The following is a 13045-nucleotide window of genomic DNA, read 5'->3' on the forward strand; positions in this document are numbered from 1 at the left end:
TGTCATACTTGTTATCCAATCTGCTATCATACCTGAGGACGAGCATTCCCTTCTCCAAGCCTTTCTCTTTGAGTGCTTCATTAAACTTATCCCGCTTCTTGGTGGCCTGCTGAATGTAGAAACTCATTGCTTCATCCCTGTCAAACTCAAGCCTTTGTAGATCCAGTAACTGCTCCTCAAATCTCTCATGTGGCCTAACTTGGCTTTTCACCAAGACCCTAAGGCTTGGTATCTCCACTTCCACAGGCAACAAGGCCTCTTGACCATAAACCAGGTGGAAGGGCGAGAAATTGGTGGTTGCTTTGAATGAGGTTCTGTAAGTCCATAGGGCAAGTGCCTGTCCCAATCCTTAGGTTGGCTCTCCACCTGTTTAGTGATTATTTTGCATAGAACTCCATTGACCTTTTCTACTAATCCATTGCATTGAGGGTAATAAGGCCTAGAATACTTGTGTTTGATCTTCAACCTATCCAAAAGCTTCTGGAGAACATCTGCCCTGAACCCTGGTCCATGATCTGACACCAACTCCAAGGATGTTCCAAACCTGCAACAAATATTGTCAAACACAAACTTGCCCACTTCTTTGGTTGTAATCCTCCTAGTGCTGGTCGCTTTTGCCCACCTGGTCATGTAATCCACAGCCACAATAATCTAAACTTTTCCTGACTGGGTCCTTGTTGGGAGGGGACCTATGGCATCAATTCATTTTTCAAAGCCATAGGAGAATATGGGATTCCTTGGTTCATAAGTGAGTCTCTTATCTCCTGCAAGTTGCCAGGCCCCTTACAAGTCTTGCACCAGTGTTGGACATCCTTGTGTAAACTAGTCCAAGTATATCCTATCAAGAGGATCTTTCTGTTAGTAATTTCTTGTGCAAAGTGCCCACCACACACTCCATCATGGCAAGATTGGAGTATGTGACCTATTTCATCTAATGAGGGAACCCTCCTCATAACCAAGTCCTTCCCTTTGTGGTACAAATCTTCTCCAATGAGAGCAACATGGGAAACCTTATATTTTATATAAAGACGTGCTTACGCCAAAGCCCAAAAAGTGCGATCCGATGACAAATTAATATATTTCATGACATTTTACATAAAAATCACTTCCTTGCCTTTTCAGCTAGACGGAAAGGCACAAAATCATGGGACTCGACAATAGGCTTTGCTAGGTGGATTTTCTTCTAGAGGGAAAGTGCATATTGCTCACATCCCCTTGTGATTTCTTTGGCAATCACATTGTGGCAAAAGAATCTAAAGTGGGGTTTATGAAAATCCTTCACACAATAGCATACAGTAGCCTAACATGCCTTCATAAGTGTGCATGTGAACTTACCTAAAACCCTTACACATGACAATCTTGCTTGGTGGTTGGACACATCCCAACCCATGTACTTCTTGATGAGCTTGCCAATACTTAGCAAAGAGGAACCCACACAACCATTTGAAAATGCACATGACTCAATGCACCACTCTTTTCCAATGCGAAAAGCCCACTAATGCACTCAACACAGATGAATTGCTCCAAGGGTTCCCAATAAACAAGATCCATGTCACCATTGCGAAGGTGATAGAGACTTTAAAGATTTTTGTCTTCGAAGGAGTGTTCTTAACACTTGGGTTGGATGCTGATGACCAACCGAAGACCACGAGCAACAACATGTAACCCGACCGAAACCCAAGTGACCACATCAACCCAACAAAAGCAGAAACAGACGCCCTAGAGTTGTATAGAGGCCGAGGTAAGTCAAGCGAACCACATATGCCCAGCGCGAGCATGAATGGTACATAGGCCGAGCGAACCATATACGTCCACGAGCACGAATGGTACAAAGGCCGAGTGAACTACATATACCCACGAGCAGTACATAGGCCGAGCGAACCAGAGATGCCCACGAGCATGAGGCATGTTGGGCAATGCCTCGAAAAGAGGAGCCCAATCCCCCTGGTTAAGCTACAATCCTATTAAGATTTATATGGAAGATGTTGGGGTCTCTTTAAAGTTAAAGCCAAAAAAAAAAGATATTGGATTCAAAGTTAAAGCAAAAAAGGATACTGGATTTAAAGTTCAAGCAAAAAAGGATGTTGGGGTCCTATTCATTTTAAAGGGCTGTCAAAAATCAACCTTGCCAATCTAGCAACGACGCAAATTCTATGGGCAGTTTGCCCACAAAACCGGGGCTTTGAACTTTGAAGCTAGAATAGCAGGCTGGTCGTGAACCATACTAGGCACTATAACAGGCAGTGTCTCGTGCGTTTTCTGTTGATCAGATTACAATTACAATTACAATTACAAGTGGGTTCTTCTTCATGTGGCTATCCGTAGCATAGCATAGTCTATACAGACAATGCCATGGAAACAGCTGCTCCGCAGAAGCGTAGTTGCCCCCAACAGTATCTGGGCCTCCTCTTCCACTAAAGCAAACTACAGCACATTTAAAAGGGCCATGAAGTCTAGCGGAGATCTCTTTCAACAAACCCTAATTTCATATCAACTGTTCCCGTTCAGGGCAAGTTACGTTCCGTCTCAGAAAATCCCGAGTCACTATCAACCGTTCAAATTTTGGACAAGGCACTACACCAATAGAAAGGGCTGTTCCACTTCTGTTTGCAACCTAAACCCTAATTCTGCTGTTAATAATTGGTTAAGAGGATCATCAATAAGAAGATTATCAACACTTAAGTATCTCCCATTTGGGTCTTCAAAGGACAGACCATTTTCTTTGCTACAGAGCTCAAAGAATTGCGGGCACCTTCCCCTGGAGAAGCCCATGGATGGTGGTGTGATCAATCAAAGTGACAATTCTTCTTCAACACGTACAGGTTAGACCCATCCAAACCTGCTTTGTAGATAACATCTAAACCAGAAAAAAGAGGCAATTTTGTTTAGATGAAAGAATTACACAAACATGTTTGGGGTGGACCTAAGTGTAAACAAAACACCAGAAAACATGTGAATTTGGCAGGTATCTTACAAGGTGCAAAATGGAGCCAGAAGATGCTTGTGAGCAGCTAGAAGACTCGGATATGCCTGTGAGCAGCCTAGATGCCGGCAATTAACAGTTTGCAGTAGCTTGCCCCTTCATGGAACTAGATGGGGGTGATGGAAAGCTGCAGTGGTTTCCGCTTGTGAAAGGCATGAGAGCATGGAGTCACACCTGACTTGGAAGCCCTTTACCTAGATTACCAAGTTAACTTTGCAATTACTGTGGTGCATTTTCTTGAGAGAAGAAAGGACAGAGAGGTTACACAGACATCCGATTAAGTCCCAAAACCTATTGAAGGTCCCCCACCTTTTGTTGTACTTGCTTTAACATGGAATTGAGGTATGTACAATGTTCTTGACCTTGACCTTGACCTTGTGATGTCTCCTTCCCTTCCCTGATGACATTGGCCTGTGGTATTGATACTAACCAGTAGCCAGCCCTGATGCTCTGGATGGTTCCTTGCCGGAAGAACTTGTCCATTGTAATTTTCAAAAAACCCTTGTCTTGTATTTTTTCTAGCAAGAAACTTGCCTTTGTCCTATAATGTGTCAATTAGTCTTCTGCTGCTGCAGACAATCAGTCAATTTAGCAGCCCAACTTTCCCATACTGCTCTGGATCTGTGGTATTCAACAACTAGATTAAGGGACCCACAAGCTTCTTGTACAAAGAAGCATCGACCAGGTCTGAGACAGTAAGTCGAGATCCCGGATCCATGGGTGTTGACACAGGCTTGCAAGTGCTCATCTGAAAAGACTCTAAATGTTCTTGGACATACCTTTGCTGAGAGATAAAGATACCTGTCTCAATCTGAAAGATCTCTAGTCCAAGGAAGAAATGAAGCCCATGTCAGTCATCTTGAAAGTTCTATGATCTTTTGGAACATGCATGTGAGCCGGACAACCAAATACTCGAAAATGAGAGACATTTGGCTTCCGTCCAAAGTAAGCCTCGTACGGAGTTATAGAAGGAACAACAACAGAAGGGGACTAGTTGAGGATATGAACTGCCGCGGCACAAGCCTTGGCCCACAACAGATCGGGGATAGACTGGTGCTCCATCATTGTCCGTGCCATCTCAATAACAGTCCTGTTCTTTCGCTCTGCTACCCCATTCTTTGAAGGGGTGTCGGTGTTGGAGAACTCCCGCGTAATGTCGTGCTCTGCACAATAGTGATCAAACTCATGAGAAGTAAACTCGCCACCTTTGTCAGCTCTCAAAGTGAGAACAGAAAGACAACTTTTCTTCTCCACCATAGTACGCCATTGCCGAAATTTGGAGAAGGCCTGACTCTTGTACTGCAGAAAATAAGCCCAAGTGAACCTGCTAAAATGATCTACAAGAAGCATGACAAAGTGAGAACCTCCAAGAGATGCAGTTCGCATTGGTCCGCATAAATCTGTGTATCAACTCAAATGGAACGGTGGCCCTCTTGGCCACCTTCTTTGGAAAAGGTGCTTGATGTTGCTTCCCCATCAGGCAAGAGACACATTGCCCCTCTCTAGGGCCGATATCAGGCAAGCCCTCGATTAGTTTGTTGCGGAAGGCTCGCCGTGTAACTTTGTTGAATACAATGCTAATCAATACACCAAGATTTAAAGGACAACATGCTCAATACAAGAAGTAATTTGCTGAATTGACAAGAGATGCACAATGAGCCGGAATGGCCGGCTCCTCCTCAAATAAAGTATATTGATCTTGGGAGAATCAAGTACATAGTGTCATTGGCATTTTTGACCACATTTCCATGCCAATGTATATGAATATAGTATTGCAAACAAAGTGGTTGTCGGTGTAGACTTGCAACTCACACTGCCCTCTCAAGTGCCCATGTTCCCTACCATTTGCTCTCTATTGTTCCACCAACACAAGGTAGCAACAATCTACAAGAGCATGTAGGATAAGAGAACACTACACAGGGTATGTGATCTTGGAATTTGGTTCCTCCCTCTTGCTACTTGCTTCCATCTCTAAGCATAAAAGCTTACCAATTGCAAGTAGAGTCGATGACAGCGGAAGTCTTCGTGATGGAAGTGCTTGAAGTGTTGAAATCTTCGATTTGTCGCAATTCTTTGTGACAAAAGTCTTCGAGAGGATGAAGGGAATCTTGGAAAAGCTTTCCCTATGGTTCAACTTGAGAAAGGAAGGCTAAAATTAGGGTTTCAGTAAAAGACTAGAAATTACAGCAAGAAAGAGAGCTGTTTTGCTGAATTTTAATCAGTGGGAGTGTGTAGGAGAGTGAATAGCACTCGGAAACACTCTTGGAAGCTTGGGAAATACCCTAGCAAGCTTGGATATGGAGTTGGGAAGGAGAAAGTGTAGAAAATACAGCCCAAGAGGCCTCATGAAGGAGGCGCCTACTTCTAGAGAGAGAGGGAAGAGTGAGGTGGTGAGTTGTCCACTCTAGGTGTCATGTAGATGCTATGTGGTGCAAGCTAGAATGGACACATGGCTGGTTACTCCCTTTGTACAAAGGGGATAAGGTCTGGGCGGTGGAAATTGGGTTTTGTCCACCTCGGGACATTAGTGTGTGTGAACACTAGGCTGGTCATAATTTATAAGTGAGTTTTGGTCGCCCAAAACTTAATGAAGTGTGTACACACTCACTTATAAACTAGTGCTAATTCCTAAGGGTAGGTTTATGACTAATACTTACCACCTATCACATGCTACATAACCATGTCAGTAGACAGTGTCACACGCACGGTTCACGGGCGGGCTTTCCCTTACTTGGAACTACACATTGGTCAAGCAATCATGAAAACAACATGCAATTTCAATAGCAAGCAAGCACATAAAGATGCTATGCAATGGAACATTGGTATGCATAATCCCCGTTCATGAGACTATACCAAAATAGACGTGCTCTGGGCAAGTACATGAGGTACCAAACCCAATGAAACACCAATCCACCAGGCATTTCCAGGCATGTACATAGAGGCACAAGTCCCAACAAAACGCCAATTCCACAATATCACATGAGTGGCATCAATCCCCGGCATATACAACTACCATGGATACTAGTCCAATGTACATACATGATGAGAAAGCACGAGTGGACCAATTGGGTGGCCAAATGGTGACATCCCCCCGGCTTCTAAATAGTTGACCGCAGTTGAAAAGCATCCAAATACATGCAGGCATTCTCTGAAGAACTCTTCATCTACCCATTTAGCATCAATGGGAAGATAGTTCTTAAACTTCACAAGGTAATGCTTGATAACTTTGCCTACAGCAAACTTGCGTTCCTTGTGATACACAATCTGCTTTGGCTGCAAGATCTCCTCAATCTCATTCACTTTTGGTGGATCCTCAATGACCGTTTCAGTGGGCTCCGGCCCTATATACTTGTGAAGGAGACTCACATGAAAAGCATTGTGTATGTGCCAATGAGTAGGCAATGCCAATCTGAAAGCCACCTCATTGATCTTCTCGATCACTCGAAAAGGCCCATAATACCTGGTTGCAAGCTTAGGATATGCACCCTCTTTGCTAGGCCTCTTTGCAAGTCTTACTTTCTCAAATTTTAGCAATACCCAATCATTCTCTTTAATATCCAATTGCCTTCTATGCTTGTCGGCAGTCTTTTTATGCTTGTCTTGTGACCTTGCAATGGCTGTCCGCACCTGAGCAAAAACAATATCCAAGTCTTTTACATACTCATCAGCTGCAAATATCTCATCCTTTGTGCGAAAGATGGGTGGCAAAACCACTTTACCATAAACAATCTCAAACGGGGCCTTTCTCGTACAGGCATGCACCGTTTTGTATGCAAATTCCACAAGCGATAAGTACTTCTCCCAAGAAGACTTCAGATCTGCCACATAACATTTCAAGAGATCCAACATGGCTGAATTTGCAGCCTCACTTTGTCCATCCGTTTGAGGGTGGTAAGCTGATGAGAAGTCCAATTGGGTGTCCATGTTATCAAATAAGGCCTGCCAAAAGAGACTTGTAGTCCTGGGATCTCTATCCCCCACAATGGACTTCGGCATTCCATGATGCTTGAACACTCGTGCAAGATATATTTTAACAATATGCTTAGCTTTGATGGTCTTTTTGACCCGCAAGAAGTGAGCTTGCTTGCTAAACCTGTCCACAATTGTCCAAATTACATCATTACCCTGTTAGGTCCGTGGTAAGTCTATAATGAAATCCATTGTAATACTTTCCCATGGCTGCGTGGGAATAGGCAATGGCTGAAGCAAACCTGGTGCCTTTTGCCGATCAAATTTTACCTTTTGACAGGTGATACATGTACGTACATGTGCCTCTATGTCCTTCCGCATACCTGGCCAAAAGAAATACAGATCAATCATGTGCGTAGTAGGCATTATGCCTCTATGACCAGCTTATGGAGGAGCATGGCACTCATCCAAACCTTTTGCCTCATATCAGACACCACACATAGGCAATTATCTTTCATAAGATAACCTTCTCGTTGATCATATATGAGGCATTTGCATGACTAGCCATCAAATCAGCCCAAATAGTGGCAAAATCGTTATCCGTATGATACAAATCACGCATGGCAGACAAGTCTCCATGAGAGGCAACCGAAATAGTTACTACATACGGCTTTCGTGACAATGCATCTGCCACTACATTCTTCTTTCCTAGCGTGTGTAAAATCTGAAAATGAAACATAGAGAGGAAATTGGCCATCCTCATATGCTTCTCTGACAACCTAGTTTGGGTAGGAAAATACCTCAAACTTTGGTGATCTGTTTTCATAGTGAAATCAGCCCCAAGAAGGTAATGTTTCCATATAGTAAGTACATGAATTACAACCAAGAGCACTTTCTCATAAATGCCAAGAGAGAGCTCTGCATCATGCAATCTATGGCTCTCATCTGCCACGGCATGTCCCTCTTGATTTAGGACAACTCCTATGCAATTTCCAGATGCATCACATTCCACACTAAAAGGCTTTTGCAAATCCGGAATGATCAACACTAGACCATGAGTGGTTGCATCTTTCAATTTGAGGAATGCATCCCTCTCTACATTGGTCCATTTGAATGTAGCCTTCTTCTTTGTCAAATCATGCAAAGGAGAAGCAATCCATGCAAAGTGCTGAATGAACCTGTGGTAATAAGAGCATAATCCAAGAAAACTACGGATCTCGTGCACCGAACTCAATTCGGGCCAATTCTGAATTGCATCAATCTTTGCAGGATCCATCTGCACTCCATCTTTGGACACAATATGTGTCACCATTTGGTCCCTCACCCGTCTCGACTAGTGTTTTATACACTAGGTGGAACCAAGGTGTGAACGGGGATCTTTCCACAAAAGAAAGCGAAAGCATTAACTAGCAAGGTTTTGGCCTGGAAGATGGTATCTGGACAAAGATGGCATGGGATTTTCATCATTAAAGTGATGAGTTAGTGTTCTCATACACTATTAGCAAAGGGGTGGACATATTAGTATTTGGTCTCATGGCTCAAAAAGTCAATAAAAGCCAAGCACCTACCTTTTATGGGGTATTTTTATAATATGGACTCTAAAGATGGCAAGTTTGGTCATTAATAGAGTGATTGGCTATATAAAGCACAAATTTGGATATTTTTATGAGGGAAGGCCACTTTTAGCTAAGGGAAAAGCAAGCACATGCTGAAAATAGAGGAGATCGACTCTATGAAAAGCGGGAGAAGGGATGCACCTCTTGGATCAGCAGTCGGGCTGATATATACTCTCTTTTTTTTTTTTTCGTGAAATGGTGTTTTATATTATATGTAAAATGTACATCAGCCACATGGCTCACACAGAACCTATGGCCCCAAACAAAACCCCCACAAAAGATCCTCTAAAGGATCATGACCATGCAAACCTGTACACTAATAAGAAAGCCTCCTAGCCAAATAAGCATCCCAGATAGAAGCATCAAAGATGAGCCAGCCGAGCCGCCGTAGACCGTAAGGAAATAACATCTGCATCCAGTAGCTGAGCTGAGAGAAGAGAAGAAAACTGCCAAAGCGGCAAACCGCGGATACGTAGAATGTGCCCATGTATTCCAGACAAGGAATCAAAAATGAACCCATTCCGTGTAGTCCAAATATGCCAAAGTCCTGTCCATCTAAGGAAATGGAATATCGCAAGGTGGCTGTCTGAAGTAATGACTTGAGGACAAATCCCAAATATCCACTGATGAGCCGAAACAGTAGACCTCTCTACTGCCTCCCAAACGCGAGAGACAAAAGACCAAATCTGACGGGCCACTGGACAACTCATGAACAGATGCATAACTGTTTCAGTGCATGTCGTGCAGAAGAAGCAAGAGGCCAGTGTAATTTTACGACGGCTCAGCTGATCCCGTGTAGGTAACCCTCCCACCAACATCCTTCAAATGAAAACCTTACCTTGGTAAAGGAGTTTAGACTGCCAACCACGCATAAGAGTTTTTTGCCACCATGATTTAGACTTGTGCAATCCCCACACCTTATTGGCCTTGGCTGAAACCCAATCTTTCTCTGATACAAGCTTATGATAGACCCGGTTAGCTGAGAGTGATATCAAGTCACCAGATTTACATAGTGCCCAATCAAGCCAAGGCTGATCTGCAGATGGCCGAGGCAATGGAGTAAAAGGCTCAACTGCATGCATGATGTCAGCCCATAGTGGCTGAAATGTCCGAGGAACCCTAAAGTGCTGCCGAATACGACGAAATGAATATGGCCTGTCACGACCAGGTATCATAGCATCTCGGATTCTAACCAAGCCTAGCCTGACCATGCGGTTGAGTCGTATGCGTGAAGCATCTCTGTCTGGCCAAACAATGACACGCGACTCCACAAATGTTTCGAACTGCAAAGAGTTCAAAAGTAGTCTTTCATGACCAGGATCCCACCGAGCCAACAGTAGAACTTCATGCCAAGAAAGGAGAATATGCGATAAAATGTGTGATGAGCGAATACGGACAGGATGAGCCGCATTGACAATGTCCCACCATGAAGCCTGCACACGTGTCACATGGGGCACACGTGTCCGCCCATGTGACAATCCCTCCAACTCAATCAAGTCACGAGCCATGAAAACCCAAGGCTGCTCTTGCAAACACATATCCTGAAAAAGCGCCCACCTACGCGCCACCATATGCAAGCGGACATCCAGTAAAGCAGCCCCACCCATTCTTTTGGACGTCGTAATGTGATTCCAAGCTATCCATGTTTGACCCATAATATTTCCTTGCCTCTTCCACAGCATAAACCGAATGGGAGCAACCAAACGGATGAGAGATTTGTGCGTCCAAGGTAGCAAAGGTAAAAAATAGGAAATCATGCTAAGCATAATAACCTGAGCTACCTTAACCCTCACATGCATAGGCCACCCTTGAGCTTTCCAATACACAAATTTATCTAAGATCCGAGCAGAAATCCAAGCAAGAAGCGCTTGGGGGTCCACATCCACACCCACCGGATATCCAAGATGACGAACAATGTCTCCTGTATGCACCACACGGCCTTGCCACCCTAATGCCTCAAGATCAAATTCCGTGCATACAATGAGGGCTGATTTTGATGAATTTATTTTCAGCCCAGAAGCCAATGCAAAATTATTCCAAGCTTCCATTGCTCGATCTATATTGGCTTTTTCGGCCCTGAGAAACATAAAAGTATCATCCGCAAGGGCTTGAGCAACCAATTGCTTGCCATGAGGGAGATGCAAACCAACCACTTCACCATGCGATGCCATAGCATCTAGGCGAGATAACATAGGATGAGTGGCAATGGCAAAGAAAAGAGGGCTAAGAGGACAACCCTGCCGGAGAGAACGGGTGAGAGAAATACCATCCGAAAGTCCTCCATTGAGCATAATCCGCGTGATAGAGCCAGAGCCAAGTAAATGCACCAAATTAGCCATTTTGGGACCAAAGCCCATGGCTGTCATTAACTGAGAAAGGAAAGACCAGCTGACATGATCAAAAGCTTTTTCAAGATCCAGCTGCACCATCACAATCTCTTGCTTCTTTGCCTTGACATAATCCACTCCAATTTGAACATTAAGAATATTATGCAAAATATTCCTGCCATGCACAAATCCATATTGATATGGATGAACAAGAGTAGGAAGCACCTTCTGCAAGCGATTGGCAAAAATCTTTGTAAAGATTTTATACATAATACCCATAAGTGAGATCGGGCGCCATTGAGCCAAAGAAGTAGGCGAAGGGACTTTGGGCAACAAACGAAGTATGCCCAACTTCCAATCGGCAGGCATATATCCTTCATCCCAAACCCTTTGACAAATAAGCGTCAAAGGCTCTGCAAGCTGATCAGCATATTTTCGGAAAAACTCATTTGTCAAACCATCCCAACCAGGGCTCTTTCCCATGGGAAGTTTGGAGAGAACAGCTTCCACTTCCCCTTGAGTAACAGGAGCATCAAGCTGAACCGCCACATCAGGGTCAACTTGATATCGTACTTCAGCAAACAATGACTCCCTTGCAGCCAGGACAGCCGGTGAGACATCCTCTCGAGGGGCAAGCAAATCTTCATAAAACCTGATGCAATGCTGAATAACCTCAGAAGGTTGAGTAACAAGGTTGCCTTTGGCATCCATCAGCCTAACAATATTCTCACGCATATGTTTTTGATGCAACTTATCATAGAAGCGATGAGATTGACAGTTAGCATCCCGCAAAGCATCAAGACGTGCAAGTAGTTTAAAGCGAACATATTGTGCTTCCTGCACCCTAGATAGCTCCTTTTTCAGCCATTCTATGGCATCCGTAACTTCAGCATCCATAGAGTCAGTAAACATGAACGCCTGCAAGCCCTTTAAAAGCGACTCAAGGAGGGCCACATGCTGTTTTTGTATAGAGGCATTAGCAAGACCATAATGCCATGCTAATTTCCGAGTGTTGGTAAGGAACACTGGCCAAGCATGATAATCAGCCATGGACACTCTTGTGGAGAAATGTCGTATCAACTGACGCATATAAACATCAAAAACTTCATGCTCTAAAAAAGTGTGATTTAAGCGCAAAGGCAAGCGTCCCAACAAGCCTTTATATGCATCCACAGGATGATAGACCATTTCAAACACAAGCGGCCAATGATCTGACAAAACCTGTTGCTGATCAACCATCATAGTAAGAACCTGTGGCAAAAAGAGATCTTGATGTAAAATATACATCCTATCCAATCTAGCATAAGTGCCCCGAAACTGTTGTGAGGCATAAGTGTAACCCCTTTCATCTGAATGCAACCAAGACCACATGTCTTGTTTTAGCGACCTTGCTGCAAAAGCTTCCCACGCCTTTCTCTCTGGGCCATCCATTACAGAATGAGGCGACGTGGCTTGCTCCCTGGAGACACACATATTAAAGTCCCCCATCACAAAGCCAGGATGAGAGATTGAAAGAGCACACAAGTCATTCCATAGCAAACGGCGTGCACGAGCATTATTTGGAGCATACACCCCTAACAACCATAAAGGCGTATCATCCCAAACAATCTGTATCACTAGAAATCTTCCATGAACATCTTGAATCACAAGAGAAGGCTGAAACTGCGAACGAACAGCAAACATAACACCTGACTGCGAAGCAGGATGTCCGCTGTAGAAAACATGAAATCCCTTATATACATAGGCTTTGCCAGCCAACTTATGCTGCTTATGTTCAACTGCACACAAAACATCCCAACCATGACAAAAAGTTGTACGCCAAAGCCTGAATTGCTTTTGGCGCGAAGAAATACCCTTTACATTCCATTGTACAATTTTCATAAGCCTTCCCAAAAAAGGAATCAACAAGGCCGTGTACTAGGCCCAGGACAATCTGCCAAATCACGAACCTTTTGAAGCATTGCATTTTTAGACATGGTATTTGTGATCTCAGATTGCCCTTGGAGTTCCCGAGCACGTGTCAAAGGGTAATGACCATCCCATGGCGAGATGACCTCACCCTTCGAACCAAACACAAGAGGCAATTGTTGTTGTGCTTCTTTTGTTAGGCGATTTCTAATAGGATAGCGTTCTACTCTATCCACCCCAAGAGGCCCTGTACCCTGAGAAAGTTGGCCTCCCGGCCTCTCAATCCTGGTCTGTTGCTGGGC

General features: G+C 44.0%; 1 protein-coding gene across 1 annotated transcript in view; it reads left to right on the top strand.

The window, feature by feature from the left end:
• The first annotated feature begins 2136 nt into the window (after positions 1-2136).
• Positions 2137-13045, top strand: part of LOC147636038 (thiamine pyrophosphokinase 1-like) — a 62045-nt gene continuing 51136 nt past the window's right edge. Inside the window, exon 1 of the mRNA XM_086801484.1 lies at positions 2137-2822. Coding sequence (XP_086657610.1) covers positions 2348-2822 — 475 coding nt within the window. The 5' untranslated portion in view covers positions 2137-2347. The remainder of the gene's footprint in view (positions 2823-13045) is intronic.

This window comes from Cibotium barometz, chromosome 8, assembly GCF_041138505.1.
Source record: "Cibotium barometz isolate CiBa-2024 chromosome 8, ASM4113850v1, whole genome shotgun sequence".
Taxonomy (NCBI): Eukaryota; Viridiplantae; Streptophyta; class Polypodiopsida; order Cyatheales; family Cibotiaceae; genus Cibotium; species Cibotium barometz.